Source organism: Lepidochelys olivacea, assembly GCF_965140295.1.
Source record: "Lepidochelys olivacea isolate rLepOli2 genome assembly, chromosome: 6".
NCBI lineage: Eukaryota > Metazoa > Chordata > Testudines > Cheloniidae > Lepidochelys > Lepidochelys olivacea.
In genome coordinates this window covers 35,025,179-35,045,861 of record NC_140416.1, presented here as the reverse complement: position 1 = coordinate 35,045,861, position 20,683 = coordinate 35,025,179, and the positions used below count along the sequence as shown (strand labels likewise).

Below are 20,683 nucleotides of genomic sequence, written 5' to 3'. Positions count from 1 at the left end.
TCTTATCTATTTGCGTCTTTTAGTCTCTCTCCTTTCACATCTGTTTAGCATTTCTCCCTTTGGAAAGGAGAAAATGAAATACAAAGGCCAGATCTTCAAAATTACCTTCCAGAAGCAGTCTACAGAAGCCTTCAGCATACTACTTCTCCTCTCTCATAATGCACGAAGGAAAAAATAGCTTTCTGCTATAAATTCACGCTTGAACCCCCAAGGACAGCAACACTCTGCTGTACCTTAACAAGAAAAAGTCTCAAAGGTTTCCATTTTCACTCAGTTTTCAAAGGTTTTCCCCACATTTAAAAAAAAAACTTGTAGATAAAAATATTCCTGATCCCTAAAATGAGCAGATGACCTCACTCAGCTGAAGCCTCCTAAAAGCCAATGAATAAATGAGGATTTTTGCAAAAAGCAAGGTCATCAGGCTGGGAGAGAGCAACATAGGGGGTCTGAGCAAAGCAGATCTGCTGATCTTGTCAGAGAATAATAAAAAATAGAGCTGGAAAAAACCCTGTTAGTTCCTCCAGGTCACCTGTCTGGGGTGCAGGGTGTCTCCTAGAGTCCATCACTAATGCATTGTTCAGTCTGGTTTTAAATGTCCCAATCAGTAAAGCACCCATTTTTAACATATCACTTGAAGGTGGTATTTTCTCATTTGCTGCCTCAATTTTTATCAAATTTACCTGTATTCCCATTACCCCGATCTCCTATTTACATACCCCATTGTCCCACCATTACCAGTTCCTTTCTCTACTTGGAGCTACATTCAAAGGAGTTGCCAGGGGTTGTGTAGAGGCAAATCCTACCCTGTTTGCTCCTCACTCCCAGCGGGTAATAATTTATTGTTGGCCTATACCCATCCCAGTCCAGCCCATGCTCTGGCACAGGTAACCTGGCCAATGAGTACAGGGGTTATTTCCCACCAACTTGCTCCAGGAAGGAATACACTGTGGGGGGAGACAGCTCAGTGGTTTGAGCATTAGCTTGCTAAAGCCAGGGTTGTGAGTTCAAGCCTTGAGGGAGCCATTTAGGGATCTGGGGCAAAAATTGGGGATTGGTCTTGCTTTGAGCAGGGGGTTGGACTAGAGGACCTCCTGAGGTCCCTTCCAACTCTGATATTCCATGATTCTAAGACCTGTTTATTAATATGCTCTTGGACCCAAGGTCTGAGGAGACCTGTTTTTCATACAAACATAATTTGAATCAGAATGCTGCCCTTGGTGTTTACACCCTTTACATATTATCAGATTATTATCCAGTCTCCTTCCCCATAAGATCCATAGTCATTGCTTAGCTCTTCCAATTGTCATCTCTGGCTCATTTAATCTTTTTTCGTAAGACAATAAACACAGTACCCTTAAGCATCTGTTCATTTTAGTTTCCCTTAAATTACCTCCTGTGTGTGTGTCTCTGTTTAGTGTTCAGGTGTCCAGAACTGAATGTGGTATTCCGGAAAGCCTGGGGTAGTTTTACGACAATCAGCCAGAAGTTTGTCATTGATTTCAGTGGGGGAACGACCGGTCCCTTGAGGAATATGCATGAAAATCCCTTAGAGAGGCCAGTTTGCGCGTGTATGTATGACAGGAATCTGAGAATTCATTTAGATTGGAATATGTTTTAAATCAAACAAGAAATGCATATAGGTGGTTCCTGAATTTTATTATTGTAACTTCCTGATCCAAGGACAGCTAAGTCCCTTAACATTATGTATTACAAAAGATTGTTTACGGTGAAATCCCAGTACTATCTGCAGCCATGGAGAACTAATCAGATTCTCAAGGACCATAAATCATAGTGACTCTGCCCTCCCCAGGCCCAAGCTGACTGTGAGGTCAGGAAAGGACTGAGGATGTGCACACCTCAATTCTCTCTCTTAATCAGGCAAGGAGAGTAAATGAACTTTTGGACTTAAGACAGGGACCTCCCAGCAGACAGTGATGAACTGCATCTGTGAATGCAGTGGTATCTCGGGCTAACAAACCCAATGGCAACTGAGAGCTGGGCAGACAGAAAAATCCTTACCAACACTCTCCCAGGCCCTCTCTAGAGGTCCCTTTTCTGTGTTTTATGAGGGTGTGGATTGTCTGGAGGTGTAATTTCATTTGCCTTCTGCCTCCACCCCCTTTCCACAGCTCACACTAACCCCTGTGTGCCCAGTGTAGGGAGAAAGGGGACAGAGTTCTGTGGACGGCTGCTTGGATATGAGGAGCTCACATGCTGTGGAGGAGATCTGCTGGTCCTCACCAGAGAGTGAGCATGAAACCTCTCTGCTTCCACTGCTGTACTGGGCCTGATTAACCTAGCACAGTATTGTATCTGTGGTGAGAAAGGGATTAATGTGTGGCTTATTTCTATGTAAAGCAGGGCCAGGAGCTGGCCCTTATATCCTCTTATGTCAAAATATTGTCCTATTGGAAAATTAGAATAAATTAACTAAAGTTCCAAAACTTAGATCCAAAAAATAAAATAATGGTGATTTACAGAAGATTTCAATCAGCAGGAATAAAGAAACATGAGACTAAAATGCAGAAGAATCCTGCTGAAGAAATAGCACAGTTCTAGCTCCCTACTGTTACTGACTCCAGGAAACGCTTCATGCAAAATTATTAGGCACATGCCGAGACTGCAAACAAATAGATCCAGCTTTAAAAAGCTGTGTCTAGTTTGAAATCTTTTTCAGAAAGAGAAGGTAGGAAAATAAAGATGTTAATAACCTGTCTGACTACAAAGGATGAAATGGGCTACAGGCTATGTTGTTCTGCAGTGTAGACTATAAAGCCAGAAGGAGCCATTGTGATCATCTAGGCTGACCTCCTGTATAGCACAGAATCCTTGGCTCAAGCATGGTTGCACCAGGAGAGGGAAGGGTGAAAGAAGTCTTTTCCCCTATCATTGCCATTTCTACTACTCAGGCACAATAGCAATCCATTCAGGAGATTTCTCCATTCTCGAGCTCCAAGAGCACAGATCACCCCAAAGGGGGTGCAAAGGAGGCAGGACCCTAGCTAATAGGCACCAGGCTCCACTATCCAAAGGAACGGTGCAATATGCACACTATCTTTGCATGCTGATGAGCTGGTAGAGGGATTGTTCCTTGTGAATTACAATCCAATCCAGTGCTCTTCCACACGAATACCAAATTCAGGCTTGTATGTAAATCCACAACCCAGTTTACCATGCTTGGAAGAGCTCCGTTTTGCAGTTGCAGTTTGGGCCTATCTCCAATAGTAGTGTCACACACATGTTGCCGTAATTCCTGTGAAAGCTGAGCTAACTGAAAAGACTAGCCTCTGAGGTCCTGAGTGTCACCACAATTCTGGTACTCGCTCGCACTACATGGCTGTAATCTTTGCAAATACACACAATGAGGATGCTTTCTGCTCTCATCAAAAAGCAGAGTGAGCCACTGATATCAGGCTGAAGAACAAAAGCACATGGGAATATCGCTAAATAGGCTCAGGAAAACGGAGGAACAGCTGGAGAAATGGAGGAAAAGTTACTAGAGAAAAATCAGTACAAAATAGTAAGTAATATGAGAACACCTCCATGGGAGCCTCGCTCTCTTACAATCAGAAGGAAGATGCAGCTGAAATACTCATTACTTGGGGCTACAGTCCCTGAAGCTGCTCACAGTACCACAGGGGTTATAGTACCCCTAGTTGTCCAAAGGAACTGGATCCGCCTCGTACTTGAAAATATGCTACTCAACTGTTAAGTACCTGCATTGATTACCTGCAAATTCCTGTCTAGGGTCACTCAATGCCTTGGCCATAGTATTTAGCCCCACTGCAACTTCACGGAAGTGTGAAACTATCTTCATACCCCCAAAAAACCCTACAAAACAAAATTATAAGGAATGAGTGAGAGCAGGTAGAATATAAAAGGAGGATAGTGGAAGCGATTTTCACACCTCCTCATTCTGCTGTGCGCTTTCGCTTTCTGACGGATTCTCCTCCCAACGCACATTGAATAATAAATAGGTGGGGAAACACCTGGTATAAGATGGGCTTTTCCTGAACACATGGCAGCAGTTTGAAACTAGCATATGCAGGGACCCATCTTGGGTTTGTCAATAGCCAGCTGATTTGGCTCAAGGAAGAAACCCACAGTTGTTTAGAAAGAGAGAATATGCATCAGTATCAGACAATGTCTACTAAATTCAAGATGCCAGAACATTTGGTAGAGAGTGTAACCTAACGATCAGAGCAGGGAACTGGAACTCAGGACTCCTAGGTTCTGTTTCTCCACTGACTCACCTTGGCAAGTCACTTAACTTGTGTATTCCTCAGGTCATATGAGTATAAATGTATTACCCATCTACTCTCGGGCGTCTTGTGATGCTTTTTTATTAAGTGCTTGTAAAACACTTCAAGATCTTCAGATGAAAAGTATTAAATAAGCGCAAAGTGTTATTACTGCTATAACTTACTTCTCTTGATTTCGGTTCTCTAGCTGACTGTGCTCTACCCAAAGTCATCACCAGAGTTGTTCAGAACTGCTCCCAGCAGTGTGGGTACTCCACCTCCCCAAGAGATGGTTGCTATGTGGACAGGAGAATGCCTGTTAACGTAGTCCTGTCTACGCTGCGGGTTAGGTCAGTATAGCTGCATCACTCGGGGGTGTGGATTTTCCTAAGTGAGCTCGTTATACTGACATAAGTTTGTAGTATAGACCAGGGCTGACTGAGACTGGCTTTTGCAGCAACAGCAGAGATTTAACCTGCCCAGCCTTTGGGAGTGGCTGTATCTTCTAGCGTTCTCCTTGGAAGAGAAGAGTATTCTCTTTTAAAGTTGGCTGAGGTTTGTTTCACCTGAATTGTCACACACAGTTACATAAGTGACTCGTATTGGGAGCTGTATGACTAAATCTTGTGCAGCTGTTTCAAACTTTACTCTAACAGTAAACTGGAGAGGTGAGATTACAGTGACATATAGTGCTTTTACACAGTCTGGAAAATTGCAGTGATAAGGCTATGTTGCAGTTTGATGCAATGAAATGGAGTCCCTGTTAATTGTGCTTAGGGCATGGTATATTGTGTAACCCTTAATGAAACTCATTTAGAAAATGCCATCACCATCAAAACAGCTGTTTCAGTCAGTCATTTTCCCAAAGTACAATTTAAAAAACAAAAACCCAACCTCCAAATAGTACCTATAGGACAGGATAATGCTAAGATCTGTGAAAGATTTGCAAAGAGTCCACCTCCACATCCCCTGAGGACCAGAAGGATATAGACCAACTGCAAGGGTTTCAGAGAAGAGCACAAAAATTAAGACACTTGACCTTGTACACGTAGTTGTACCATAGTTAAATGATGACTGGGGGGAGACACAAGATTACCATGTAAACATATGTGAAGAGTGCACACGCACAAAGTAGAGAAAGAGGCTAGAATTAAAAGGAATAGAATTAAAATACTAAACATTTCTGGTGAGTTTTGGGGAAAATATCTTGACAGGTATTATATACATTAAACTGTGGAATATTCTCCACAAGGCAAGTGGTGAAAGCCCCAATGAAGGAGGCATTTGAAACTGAACTGAACAAGGCAACAGAAAGTGTATTGTAGCGAACAATCCTGCACTGGCAGGAAGATGAACAGATGACTGAACACGCCTCTTCCTTCTCTAGTTTGATTCCTCATTCCACCAGCCATGCCCCCTCCCCAACTTTACGCAGGAAAAGAACACAAACACAACCTCTACACTACCTCATGATGAACCCATACGAGGGCTGCTGAACCTCTTCCCAGGGCAAAGAGGGCACATGAAGCTCAACACCTGCCATAGGGGCAACTGACACATAAAAACATTTTGAAAGGCAATAGAGGATTTTTTTTTCATTTTACTCTTCTAAGTGATATTTCTCTAAAAAAAATCTCTCTGTAGATAAAATGGAAGACATCCTTTGAAAAGTCTAAATATTGTACATTTCCCTTATGTCTATGCCAGGAAGACCACAGCAATGTATGTTCCCAAGTATGCAACGTTGTTGTAGCTGTACCGGTCCCAGGATATTAGAGAGACAAGGTGGATGAGGTAATATCTTGTATTGGACCCGCTTCTGTGAGTGAGACAGAGAAGTTTTCCCACGTATGGCATTTACCACCAGGATAGAATGGAGAGTGGTTGAGGCTGATGAAAATCACTTTAAATGGTGTTTAATGCTCTCTTGTAGCATTAGTGAAGGCCAGAAGTCACAGAGCCTGTGTCCAATATTAATAATACATTTCAAAACTATAATTCTTTAATATTTTATTCACAGCAAGACATTAATGAAAGTTAATTTTTCTGGGGGAAATGGAGGAAACACATTTTGTTCTGTTTCTGTGACCTGAATGCTGCAGCTACCAGTGCTTCATTTTTGCAATCCAGTAGAAAAGCATTATGTAATGAACGATTAGTTCCATAATGTGTGCCCCTTTGGAGCTGCAGAGAGCCATATCCGAACAGGAGGAAAAATGTGACATGTCTCTGTATTTTTCTTCTTTGCAGATATCTCAGTAAGCTTGCTGTCCTTAGTTGTCACAGCCTGTGGACTTGCTCTCTTTGGTGTGTCTCTGTTTGTGTCCTGGAAGCTTTGCTGGATCCCTTGGCGAGAACGTGGCCTGCCCTCTGGGAGCAAAGACAACAAGCAGGGATCGCTGAACTATACAGACACAGAGACCAATGACCATGAATACAGTGAGGATTACCTGGGGCAGCCCACTTCCTACCCGGAGTCCTCCCTGAAGATTAGTCACACTTCCCCTGATATTCCATTAGATGCTCAGGCAGGGACCAAGGAGAATTGTGTGCACAATGTCCGAATGCATCGCCAAATCACAGAACCAACCTCTTCTGCTCGGTCAGTAGCTGTAATTTCTTTCTAATGATAATCATTATGAATGGAGATGAGACCAAGAGAGTTACACTTTATTAGTTAACACAGAGCCTGACTGCAGATGTATATTGTACCTGCCTCATTCTTTTACTTTAATGATCATAGAAAATCAGTTGTATGTTGGGGTGTACTGGATGATGGATGGCTTTAAAATTAGGAAGGTGCTTCCATAGTAGCCACAGTGGCGATCCATGTTTTCCAACATGAACAACTACAGCATCATCTGTGTCTTCCCCTTATAAGCTGGGGAAATAGCCAGGAAGGTTAATGCCCCGTAGAACAAAAGAACAGCCTACACTGGATCTTGTAAATCACATTCATTTGGACTTACCATCAATGCCGAGGGCTCCGCAAAGATTTCAACAACCATCAAAAGAGAAAAATAGGGCAGGCTAATGAAACACTTTTGAAAGTTAGAAATAGAATTAAAGGTGATAGGTTTTAGCTACAGCCTTGACTGTGGGGGGAAACTGAATGAGCAAGATTAGATGATGGCAAAGGAACCAGAGTGCCAGCATATAAGGGAACAGGAAAGGGAGAAGGGGAGAATGTGAGAGTGCTTAGGGGCAGGTGATAAAAGGATTAGGCTGCATGCAGCCAGAAAAGGATCAGCACGTGAACAGCCAATTAGTGGATTTCTGAGCTAATGCAGATGTACTGGATCTGGAGAAGGTACAGCACTCTCTCCATTGCTCCTCAATAACTCGTCTGGCCATTTGACTGGAGTGGGTTTGGCAAAAGCTTTAAGATAAGGTGCTGTAACAGCTGTTAAAGCTGAATAATTGCTGACAGACCCAGGTTTAGGTGTGAGAAGGCTTGGCCTAGATCAGGTGTGGCCAGCCTGAATCTGAGAAGGAGCCAGAATTTACCACTGTACATTGCCAAAGAGCCACAGTAATACCTCAGCAGCGCCACATCAGCTCACCCTCCCCCTGACTCCCAGTGCCTCCCACCCACCGGCAGCCCTGCCAATCAGCACCTTCCCCCTCCCTCCCCGCACCTCCCAATCAGCTATTTTGTGGCGTGCAAGAGTGAGCGCCTGTAGCTCCAAACCTAGAGTCGGTGCCTTTTCAAGAAGCCGCATATTAACTTCTGAAGAGCCGCAGGCGGCTCCGGAGCCACAGGTTGGCCACCCCAGGCCTAGATGAACAGAAGGCCCAACAAACACCACACATACTACAGAGCAAAGGCTCCAGGTACATGGACACACTTTGTTAATCTTTTTCCACTGGCTGTACGATCAGTGTAAGGGAGGCTCCTTGAGAGTCTTTTCTAGGAGTCGGTGGAGAGGGCATTGCCATAACTGTCGATGCTGGACACCATGTTGCACACACACAGCCACATGCAAGGTTGATTTCAGACTGGCATTGTAGTCGAGAGCTGTGGTACGGAGCTAATGTTCTGTTTTCAAATCCCTGTAAAAGTAGTTTGCCCCATGTTCTGTGGTTCACTAGCAATACCACTAGCATTAAATGTTGGATCTGAAAAGGGCCTCACATTCACTATCAGAAGGCCACCTCTGTACTGGTTAACAGGCCATACAATGCCACAGAAGTCAACAGTATTGCACAGGGAGTATGGCAGGGAAGCACATGGCTATAGCACTGCGGAGTGTCTAATCCCAAAGTATCTCTCGGACAGCAGTAAAATGGAGGAGTGTTATAAAGCAGGAGCAAAAGAACAGCAAAAGGGAGTGAGAGAGGGGTAAATCAGTGACAAATAATGGAGTGGATGGGTAGAAGGGAAAATATCAGGAACACACAAAAAAGGAAGGCAGTGAAATTTACCCAACTAAATCAGTGCCTCTTGTTGGTGCTCGATAAAAGACAGTTTAGGGCTGGGGAGGGGCAGGAGGCAACATCCTCCAGGGAAAGGTAAAAAGAGGAAATTGAGGGATTAATGTTACTATCATCATCATCATCAAATTTTTTTTTTTTTTGCCATTGGTGAAACATTGTCACACTTAAGTCAATTTTGGAAATAAACCCTGCGTGGGGTACAAGAAAAGAACGATACTCATTTGATCCTTCCATGCAATTTGATCCCCTACCACCTTTTTTTGGGGGGGGCTCCCAGATATGCAAGCTGTATAAGATATTGTATGTGAGGCAATGCAGTCTAGCAAGCACAGAACTGAGAACCAAGATTCTAGTCTTTGGTCAGTTACGGCCTTTGCTGTGTGACCTTCATCAAGTCTCCATGCCTTACTTTCCTCACCTATACAATGTAGATAATACATTAACCCCCACACCAGCAACAACCCTTATCTGTCTCTATTACAGCATCTTGACAATCTGTAGAGAATGCTAGGGGTTAAGTTGTATAACTCCTTATTTGTGGTATAATATATTGTCATGAAAATTACTAATGCACAACAACATAATTATGCTTTTATTGTGCAGTAAGGGGAAAAAATTAGATGGATTATAAGAGACAATGCTTTTGTTTTAATGCACACACATTCAGGAAATGATAACAGCAGAGAAAATAATGCTGATTATATTCAACATAGTTTTTAATGAATCCTATGCTAAGATTTTCCCAGGTTTTACTTTTCATGTTCACTTCATTTTGTTTCTACAATATGTTGCATGATTGCTGTATATTAATTGGGGGGAAACGTAAAATCCAACTTGTATAGGATTAAGGTTTTACCTAATCCAGCTTTCACATCCCACTCCCATACAAGAACTACAAATTTGATTTCTGCAATCTTCTTGTAGAGTGGAAATTTCAATCACAATAACCAAGTCTAGATAATAAATCTCACTGGACTGAAACTAAAAGTAACTTTCTCTCCTAGGAGCAATGAAACTAAAGCAGTCTTTCATTCTAAGTATTACAGCGCTTATCACATCAGCTAGGAGTTCTGAGAGGCAAACCAGCTTGATAGGAACAAGCAGCAAAATCATTTAAATTAGAATAACCAGTCTGTGAACCAAGTAGTAGGTTCCATCAGTAAATACAGATGTTGGGAAATATCTCCTCCCGTCACTGTATACAAGATATCTGCAAGTTCAAAGTAAGCCATTACTTAGTTTATGGGACCAATTCTGCTCTCAGTTACATTGGTGTTACACCCTTATATTTCATGGGATTCGTCTCAGTATTTATAAAGCCCCTATAAAGCAAGTGCTAAGTATTAGTATTTATTATAATTATTACAGTCAGTGGGACAAATTCATACCTGGTGTACTTAAGTCCACTGATCTCTGTGGATTTGCACCTGGCATGAATTTGGTCCATTTCCTTTATGGGCTACATATGTAGTTGGACTGAATAGTATACACTTCTAAGCTTTTCTTGGGAGTCAGTGATTTTGCAGCATTCTTGTGAGTTCTATCTAACAGGGGATGTTATGAGTTTCAACCAATTTTGGAGAGTACTTATTGCCAGCTCGAGGTATAGAAACTGAAAATTATGCAAACACCATGAATCCAATGATGAAGAAGAACTATAGTAACATCTGGCTAATATAAGTATCCTTCTACTCATTAAAAGGGATACTGTGCTTTATAGGTGTAAAGAAGTAAAAATCAAACCCTGTGGCACCATACAACCCAAAATCATGGCTAAGGAAAGACAAATGAAAGTAAATAATAGGTCTTTTATACAAACCAGAATCACACAACACCTAACAATATAATCAGTTTAGTTTCTGTCATTTTTCCCTTAAGGCACAATTCAATCCGAAGACAGCTCAATCTCTCGAACCCTGACTTCAACATCCAGCAGCTTCAAAAACAGGAGCAGCTGACAGGGATTGGACGCATTAAGCCAGAGTTGTATAAGCAAAGATCAGTGGATACCGATGATGGCCGGAGGAATAACAGCAAGGCCTGTGGGAAACTCAACTTCATTCTGAAATATGATTGTGATTTAGAGCAGTTGATAGTGAAAATTCACAAAGCTGTCAACCTGCCAGCAAAGGACTTTTCTGGAACTTCAGACCCTTACGTGAAGATCTATTTGCTTCCAGATAGAAAAACAAAACAACAGACTAAAGTGCATAGAAAGACCCTAAACCCAGTGTTTGATGAGGTTTTTTTATTTCCCGTTCCGTACAATGATCTGACCACAAGGAAACTCCACTTCTCTGTGTATGACTTTGACAGATTCTCCAGGCATGACTTGATTGGCCAAGTGATAGTGGATAATTTTTTAGATTTGGCAGACTTTCCCAGGGAAAGTAATATTTGGAGGGATATTGAGTATGTCACCAATGTGAGTATGACACCTTTTCATTTTGAGATTTTATACAGTAATTTAATAGTTTATAACCTCTACCTTTTTTTAACTGGCAATAAAAGTTCTCCACGGTAGATTTATGGAGAAAATTATCTCTCTCTCAGCATTTGACCACAATCCACAATCATTTTACCTTTATTGGACAGCATTAGAAATGTCCTTTATGCTGAAGGTTAATCATTATCTTGTTTGTAGGGGAGGAAAGCCACAAAAATCTGTTCTCTATCCCTCACTTACCCCAGGGAATGTTATTTTTTCTTTTCTCTCTCTACTTTTCTGTGGTTTGCATTATTTTCCACATGTATTCTAGGATGCTATCGGCCTCAGTTTGGAAATTGAAGACTTTTGCATGGCTTCCGTCAACCTCCCATAGAAGCTCATTCTGACAAAGTCAGCTGACCTTGCACCTACAACCAAGGGGAATATGTGAGTTCAAACCTAGCACCAGCAGTTAGTAGCCACAGCCTAAAATGAGAGAAAAGTTTGAAGATGTCACGCAGGATTTGAAAACTCAAATCCATACAAGGACCGTCTCAGTTTACATTTCAGGAGGCAGGTCGCAGGTACTACATCTGTGTAGTGCTGTCCTGCTAGGGGCATTTTCTGAACAAAACTTTTTAAATAAAGAAGCAGGGGAACATCTTTACTATAATCTACTAATATTCCTGCTGTCTTGACAGCCTTTGGTATGTGGGCCTACATAGAAACACTCTCAGGGCACCAGCTACAAAACAGACAGTACTTTCAGAGGCCAGGGGCTTTATACTTCTCTCATGGCACAGGCAAACCTCCCATTAGTGTTAATGGGACTTCAGCATTCTCCAGTAGAAAAAAAGAGCCCTATGCATTTCAGAGCCCACAAAGTGAAACTACTGCTTCCAGAAGCCAATAAATATTGGTTTTATTTGTTTTTATTTGGTTTTGGTTGCATTTGTTTTATGGAACTGTAGTCTTGCAGATTCCACCTTTTAGTGTCAGCAAGTCAATAACAGCAAAAGAGTGTAAGTCATTTAGGCCCCAATCCTAAAAAGCATTTAAGCATGTGCTTAAAGTCATAGGTGCTGGAACTATGCTGTATCCCCTGGTTTGAAGTGGTTTAAGAACATAAGAACAGTCATACTGGGTCAAACCAAAGATCCATCTAGCCCAGTATCCTGTCTTCCGACAGTGGCCAATGCCAGGTGCCCCAGAGGGAATGAACAGAACAGGTAATCATCAAGTGATCCATTCCCTGTTACTCATTCCCAGCTTCTGGCAAACAGAAGCTAAGGACATCATTCCTGCCCATCCTGGCTAATAGCCATTGAGGGACCTATCCTCCATTAATTTATCTAGTTCTTTTTTGAACCATGTTATAGTCTTGGCCTTCACAACATCCTCTGGCAACGAGTTTCACAGGTTGACTGTTCCCATCACATAGGGGTTTACTGTTTGGTTCAATGGCTTTCAGTACCCCCACTATACAAATTGTTCCAGCACCCCTTAAAAGTTCCTTTTGACTTTGGTGGGACTTACGCACATAGTTAAAGTTAAGCATGTGCTAAATGCTGTTCTAAACAGGGATTCTTTCCTGAGTCAGCACTTTAATCTTTCTAGACTATAACCTGCTAATGTGCCATGTTACTGGCCATAGAGCAAAAAGGACTAAATTCATTTTTTTCTTGATTTTGTTTTGAAAATGTTGGCATTCACACTGACTGTCATTATTTTAAACTCTCTTATCTGTGAAGTTCATAGTAGGCATTGGCTACCCTGGCAGGGCAAATGGGGTGGAACAGAAGCTCCATCCAAATGGTGGAGTGCAAGAATAGGAGAGGGAATTAAGTTTGCCCAGGAAGGTTGGAGGGCAGCAGCTAGCTCCAGGCTGGGAAGGAGGGTCCTGGGGGTTCCTACCTGCTCCCAGACCCATTCCAGCCCCTGTAGGTCCTTCTCTTGCTTCTGCTTCCCCCACAAGCATGCACAAATTATGTGAAGGAGATGTGTGCCCCCCTCGTCCCCTCCCAATATTTCTATTTGTGTTTGAGTTCAAATTTTTAAAACTCTTAAGTTCCACATGTTCTGCATGGGGGTTGAGGTATGGGCCCTTCTATAGTCCTCAGAGTTTTAGTCAAAGTGCATTTCAGAGTACAGTAGAATACATTGATCCAAACAGAACAAAGGACATGGAATTCATTCTGATAAACAGGGACTTTTCAATGTAAATGATGCTCAGCAGGAAACATAATCCAGTTTCAGTTAGTGTTTGTTTCCAGATAAGGGGTTCGGATAAATTATAAACTTGATTCTCCCAAGTTGTGAGATGTTTTTTCCTCAATTAACATTTCCAAAAATTCAAACGGTTAGATTTAGCACATTAAATATTGACAAACTAACCCAGCATAATTCAAGAAGTTGCACTGAGTTGCAGCAAATCCGAGTTAACTCTTTTTATCTGCGTCTCCTAGCTGCCAGATGGACTGGCAGCAAAATCTCAAATCCTACTGGGAATTCAACATTGCTGTACAAAACTCACCTGATTTCATCAAAAACCTGATCACAGGACAAGGTTCATGAATCTTTGAAGCAAAACTGGGCTGAGTTACAAATAAACCTGAGTTTATTAATGGTTGTGAGCAGGAATTGCATCAACCTTGGCAGCAGTTGAACTTTGAGTTTCTCGGTTTTTCAAACATCAAACTTAAAAGGGACCAAATGCCTTTTGTCAAATGCAATCAGTGGACTTTCGGAGGGTGTAAATCATCAAAGAATCCAGCAAAGAGCAGAAGTAAGCATTATACAACCAAACCTGCCAAGTTACCCACAGTTCTGGTATTGCATCTGAGCAAAACTGCATCTACTTCTGTTCCTGATGCATCTCATGACATTATATAGCCAAGTATTTCATGTCCCATTATCTACATTCTTCCCTATTTTATTATATTCTAATCCAATTTGATACATTACTATAACATAGCGCATCAAATCAGACTTTACTGAATACCTAGCAAAATGGTCTATTTCAAGTGAATATTGCAGATTATACATTAAATAAATCAGCTTCACCACAAACAAAGCCATTCGATTCACCCATTAGACCACGCAGGGTGGATTTCATTTAAATCAAATTGATTTAAATCACTAGTCAGGAAGACTCGATTTAATCATGGATTTCTACATAAAATTGCATTCTTGTTGGTTGCTATAACCTTAATACATATTCTTCACAACTCAGAGATAGATACAGGTTTCATTTTTAGAAGGTACACACTATACATTTTTAAAGAGATTTATTCTGAAAACTTTTCAGATTAGTTTTACAGCTATATCAGAAAATGAATGATTGTTTGGTTATTTCATATACCAAAGGTAATTGAAGCAGATATTTATAAAGTCATGGGAGGTGAACTATCTCCAATTCAACAGGTTAATTATTAATATTTGGAGGATTTTCTTGCTGTATTTTGCCGTGCTGTATTAGCAGGAGAACATCACCAGACAGACATTTAAATTGTTTTATTTAACTAAAACAACAACATTATGTATTCTGGATTTTTTTTCCTTCAACAGCAAATATATAATATTTTAACAAAACAAGCACATGAATTTTTGAATTTAGTTAAACATGCAAGTTTTTTAAAATCATGTTTGTTTTTGTTAAAATTGTTTTTAAGTAAAATAAATAAATGAAATATTAAAAAAAAATTAAATTGACTATGTCAGCCAGGTCAACATGAGAAACTTAAAATATTGGCTTCTTCAGCTAACTCAATCATCTTCACCTTCATTTTCCTGTTTGTTCATAATCTGGAAAAGAAAAACAAGCTTTCCTGCTTTTTCAGGTCCCAAACGATTTCTCAATTTGGAATGAATTATTCCAAAGGAAGAAAATATTTTTTCTACACCAGCAGAAGAAGCTACTGCTATTAAAAGTGAGATAATCATTTCAACAGTCTCTGAATCCAAGTGCTTAAGTGACTTCCACCAGTTCATTGGTGTGACTTTCTTTAAAACATTATTACCAAACAAATATTTCTTGAATGGTTCTTATTCCCCAACTGGGTATCTTTTGTGGCCTGCTGCCATTATAGGTTTTCCCTTCTAGTGAGAGAATGATATGGTAGATCTCAAATCAATGAAGGCTACACTCAGAAAGACCTCAAGACTTCTAGAATATGCTGCTCAAACAGTTTCATTTTTGTTATTACTGCCCGTCCCTCCCTTCTCACATTTATCTCCAGACTTCTTCTCCTTGTCCAGATTTATTCTGCGCCCCAACAATCTTCTATTCATTGAACTTTTTGAAACTTTGCACTTTTAGAGAGACGTAAGGGATTGACTCTATGTACACAAATTTGTAGAGGGACAATAGGGTTGAGGTCTGTTATTTGTCACCTCTGTATATTATTTATTTATTTAAAAACATTTTTGCTGTTAACAAGCATGTTATCTGTGGAGACACAAAACCACAGTTTGAGAACTGCAAAACTAAGCATCTCTGATGGTATCTTCTAGACTGAGCATTCAGTCCCATTTGGGTAGATAGAAAGATTAACCTAAATAATCTATCAGAAGCCCCTGGAATCCCATAAAATTGGGTCCCTGATCCATGAACTGTTGGAACTCGTTTACAAAACTTTTCTTAAACATTACATGACTATATTGTCTCATACTTTAGAATTAGAATTTATATTCCCTATTCCATGACGAGATATTTTTGAACTATAATATATCTTAATTAAAACTATCTTTAGATAGGTTTTTTCCTCAAAAAGCATTTTACCCCAAAAAAATCCAATTTAAATAAAAAAAAATAATTGATTTTTATCCACCCTGAGACCACATCATCAATGTGTCTACTTGCTATTCTCAAACAAGGCGGAAGGCTTACAATTCCACTGAAGCACAGCAGCTTCAATTCTTCTTCCAGAGTGCAGTACAATCCCAGACTGTATGATTCTTTTCTAATAGCTTAGTGTCCATTAGGTTAACAGGGTTGAATATGCATATGGTAGCTTAAAGCACCTCAATAGCACACACAAAAAAATCTATGGTGAGCACTGCCTCTAAGCAGAGAGCAAGCTGATATTCAAATGACGGTTCTTCTAATCTTAGTCCCTCTGAGCATAAAACTGAATATCTTCTGTCACACTGCTTTTTCCAGCCAGAGAGAAGCAGAAGGGATTGTCTTACAGGCACCAGCAGCGGGGTTGTTTAATGGAAGATGTAATTAAGTAGATCAGCCTTAGATGAACGTGAAATCAAGTTTGATTTGCTTTTTGTACATCTATCGGGCAAGTTAGTCTGATTTCTGACTGTTAGGATGGAGGAGAAGGGGTTGCTGTCATCTCTATTTTTAGGTCTGAGTTTAACAGGTCAAACTAATGCACTCAGCAGCCTCTGAAGTTTGTATTCAAAAGACTTCTTTAAATGTTCACAGACCAGTGGCATGTTTTGAAGAGGGCATGATTGTTTGTTACCCCCTCCACATGCACACACATTCCCCACATACAGTGCTATCCTCAAACTCATATTTCCTCAGGAGTAGCATAGGGCCTCAGGAAAAGGGGGAAAACATATTAAACTATAAAATAAAATAATTAATTTATCTGCACAAGACATGAAACCCCATGTTACAGCATTCTGGATAGATGAGAATCACCTTCTCCATGAAATACTAAATACCCATTTACTAACATGCCATGTATCAGAGAATAAAAAAACTCTTTTCAAGGAAATAACCTATTAAACATGACCATGCTGCTACACAGGCAGACAGAAAGATTACAAATCTTAGATGAACCAGTTTCTACTGTGAACATTTTGTTTCATAATGACTTGTTTTTGTTACCTAACGGCTTTATCTCTGTCACCCTGCTGTGTAGCAGATACTTCCACTAGCTTCTTTCTTTAAGAACAAAACAAAAATTAGAACTGGAGAGTGATGATTTCCACTTAAAGGAGGGGAATAAATGGGAGCTGTGACTTCCTCACTTCTACTCCCAGCTCTGCTAGCATTTTCAAAAGAGGTTTTGGATGCCGAACTTGAGACACCTAGGACATGATTTTCAAATGTGCCAAGTACCCACATCTTCTACTGAGATCAGTGGGAGCAGCAGACACTCAATATCTCTGAAATTCAGGCCATAGGTGTTTCAAGATGGGCACACAAAACTAGTGGGCATGTCTGAATATTCTTACCTTAAACTCTTGGTGCTTCAAGTTTAGCAGGTATGAAAGTAGTAAATACCTATCTGTCACACAGAGGTATCGTGTCTGATAAACAATTTAGTGGTTGTTAGGTGCTGGACGTACAATGGTGAAGTATTACAATGCACTTGCCTATTTGGCTTTGTTAAGCAGTTTTCCTACTGGACAGATAAATCCTAAAAGAAGATAGAATAACTCCAGGAGCACAGAACACAACAGGAATGGTCTCTTGTATGATCTAATCGCATTACTTCCCTCTTCACTATCTGCCTACTTTAGTGTTAAATGCCAGATATTTTTCATGGTACAGCCATTTGATAAACCAATACTGTCACCAATTGCACCTCGACGTAGAAAACTTTTCTAAATGATGTAATAAATTGCTGTGGCAAGAGAGAGAGCTCATGACACTGACGGTATCTTTTCAGCTTCCAAATATAGTTATCTTTGAGATTTGGGTATGGTAAGTGCAGTTGGATGTTAGATATTCAGTGTCTGTAAGATTCTTCTATTCTGAGTGGTTAACCCAACACTAATATATGTATTTTAAAATTCTAGTATGGATGAGCACCTATGCACTTTCACCCATGCCACTCCCACACATGGAAGGAGTTCCTCATAAGCATCCACAAAGCCCCTCCTCCTTGTCCTTCTAATCCCTCCTTAAAACTCTGCTCTGTGATTAGTCATCCGGTGTGCTGTGACCACTGCTTACCATGCTTATCAATTCATTGTTACCATGTGCTCCCTCTGTCGGTTGTATCCACCTGGTATCCCTGGTCTTCTTAGATTGTAAGCTCTGTGGGGCAGGTATTATCTTTTGTTATGTGTTTATATAGTTATGTCTAGGACTGGGGTCCTGATTCATGATTACAACCCCTGGACACTATCACAATACATGTAAATAATAATAATTATTATAGAATATCAGGGTTGGAAGAGACATCAGGAAGTCATCTAGTCCAACCCCCTGCTCAAAGCAGGACTAATCCGCAATTTTTGTTCCAGATCCCTAAATGGCCCCCTCAAGGATTGAACTCACAACCCTAGGTTTAGCAGGCCAATGCTCAAACCACTGAGCTACTCCCCCCCCTTAATTATAATTAAGGGTAAGTGAGAACAATATATTTACAGATTCCTTCCATTGTATGTGGAAGGACTGAGATCTGAATTATGTCAGTGGGTTCTATTTATGGAAAATAGTTACAGGTGTGAGTTTTTGAAGTGTAACCGGAAATCTGCCAGGCTTCCTTGAAATTCAAAAGTGCATTCACCTCCCAAACAAAAGGGACTTTTCTAAAGGTTACCCCACAAACCTGCCCTACTCATATGCTATGAGAAATTTAATTTTCTCCAATAACATGCACTTTGGGGAAGAATATTAGCCCACTGGGATACACACAGCAAGCTCTTTCCGAGGAGCAAATCTTTCCAGAAGGAACTAATAATATGTGGGACTTTTATGGTTCACATGTTTGGCATTTACACTTTTAAAGCTCTGTACAAACATGAACTAATCCAAAACATTATTTGAGGGAAGTTAGTAAATATTATCCCCAATTTACAGAAAGGGAAACAGATACAGAGAGGATAAGTAAATTGCCCAAGGCAGCATAGTGAGTTAGTAGCAGAGGTGAGACTGGAACTGGGGAGTGTCTGCTCCGAGTGCCAGGTTTAATCCACTATATAACTGCCTCTTTCCCTCAGTTTACAACCAGTGATGCTGACAGCAAACCATCCAACTCCACCTATGGTGGTTAGAGAAACCTTCAGTGTGGCATCAAATTTTAGCCCATTTAAAAAAAATTCCTGTTTTGGCAAGTGCGTTGTATACAGAAATGATGGGCTTGAGCTGCAGATCTCAGATCTGGATTTTAAATGCCCCAAGGTTTAGGATGGTTGAGCCTGGGATTTTGGTTTGACAAACTGAGAGAAACCAGGAACAAAATATGTCTCTTATTCCAGATTTTAATTCAAACCCCAGAGAAGTTAAGATCTGAGCCTCTCTCTATTTTATAGAATCATAGCCGTTAGAGATGGAAAACACAAATAGAGAAAACCTGGATTTGTGCTGGAAATGGCCCAACTTGATTATCATACACATTGTAAGGAGAGTGATCACTTTAGATAAGCTATTACCAGCAGGAGAGTGGGGTGGGGGGAGGTATTTTTTCATGCTTTGTGTGTATAAAAGATCTTCTACACTTTCCACAGTATGCATCCGATGAAGTGAGCTGTAGCTCACGAAAGCTTATGCTCAAATAAATTGGTTAGTCTCTAAGGTGCCACAAGTACTCCTTTTCTTTTTGTGAATACAGACTAACACGGCTGTTACTCTGAAACCTGTGATTATGCAAGGCACTGCCTTTAGCCGTATGGAGTGGAAATCTATCAACTGCATGAAAAAACTTGTACAGATACAGACAGACATCATCTTCCTTTCCAAATGCAAACAGATGGACATCATACCAAAAGGACTGAAGGTAAAAAATCCGTTACAATCTACATACCACACAGACTATGCTGACAGCTTGTGCCACACGCTCTCAAAGAAACTGCGGAATCACCTGATCAACATCCTCTACAGCAAACAGGGAAAGATTAAGAATGAGCTCTCAAAAATGGATACTCTCATAAAAAACCAACCTTCCACACAAACATCCTCGTGGCTGGCTTTACTAAAACTAGACAAGCCATTTACAACACACACTTTGCTTCTCTACAAAAGAAAAAGGACACTAAACTTTCTAAACTACTACATGCCACAAGGGGCCACAGCAATGGTTCCCTCAACCCACCCAGCAATATTGTTAACCTATCCAACTATACTCTCAGCCCAGCAGAAGCAGCTGTCCCCTATCTCGGGGCCTCTCCTTCTGCCTCTCCACCCCCACGAACATGATACAGTTCTGTGGTGACCTAGAATCTTATTTTCGACGTCTCCAACTCAAGGAATATTTCCAACATACCTCTGAACAACATACTAATCCACAGAGACCTCCCTACCAACACTACAGAAAGAGGGATTCTAGGTGGACTCCTCCTGAAGGTCGAAACAGCAGACTGGACTTCTACCTAGAGTGCTTCCGCCGACGTGCACGGGCTGAAATTGTGGGAAAGCAGCATCACTTGCCCCATAACCTCAGCCGTGCAGAACACAATGCCATCCACAGCCTCAGAAACAACTCTGACATCATAATCAAAAAGGCTGACAAAGGAGGTGCTGTTGTCATCATGAATAGATTGGAATATGAACAAGAGGCTGCTCGGCAGCTCTCCAACACCACTTTCTACAAGCCATTACCCTCTGATCCCACTGAGAGTTACCAAAAGAAACTACAGCATTTGCTCAAGAAACTCCCTGAAAAAG

General features: G+C 40.8%; 1 protein-coding gene across 3 annotated transcripts in view; it reads left to right on the top strand.

Moving 5' to 3' along the window:
* SYT9 (synaptotagmin 9) overlaps positions 1-20,683 on the top strand; it is a 109,353-nt gene that overhangs the window by 43,899 nt on the left and 44,771 nt on the right. For all 3 annotated transcript variants that reach the window (XM_084631953.1, XM_084631955.1, XM_084631954.1), the window contains exons 2-3: positions 6,492-6,843; positions 10,557-11,103. In XM_084631953.1, the coding sequence (XP_084488079.1) occupies positions 6,492-6,843; positions 10,557-11,103 (899 nt within the window). The remainder of the gene's footprint in view (positions 1-6,491; positions 6,844-10,556; positions 11,104-20,683) is intronic.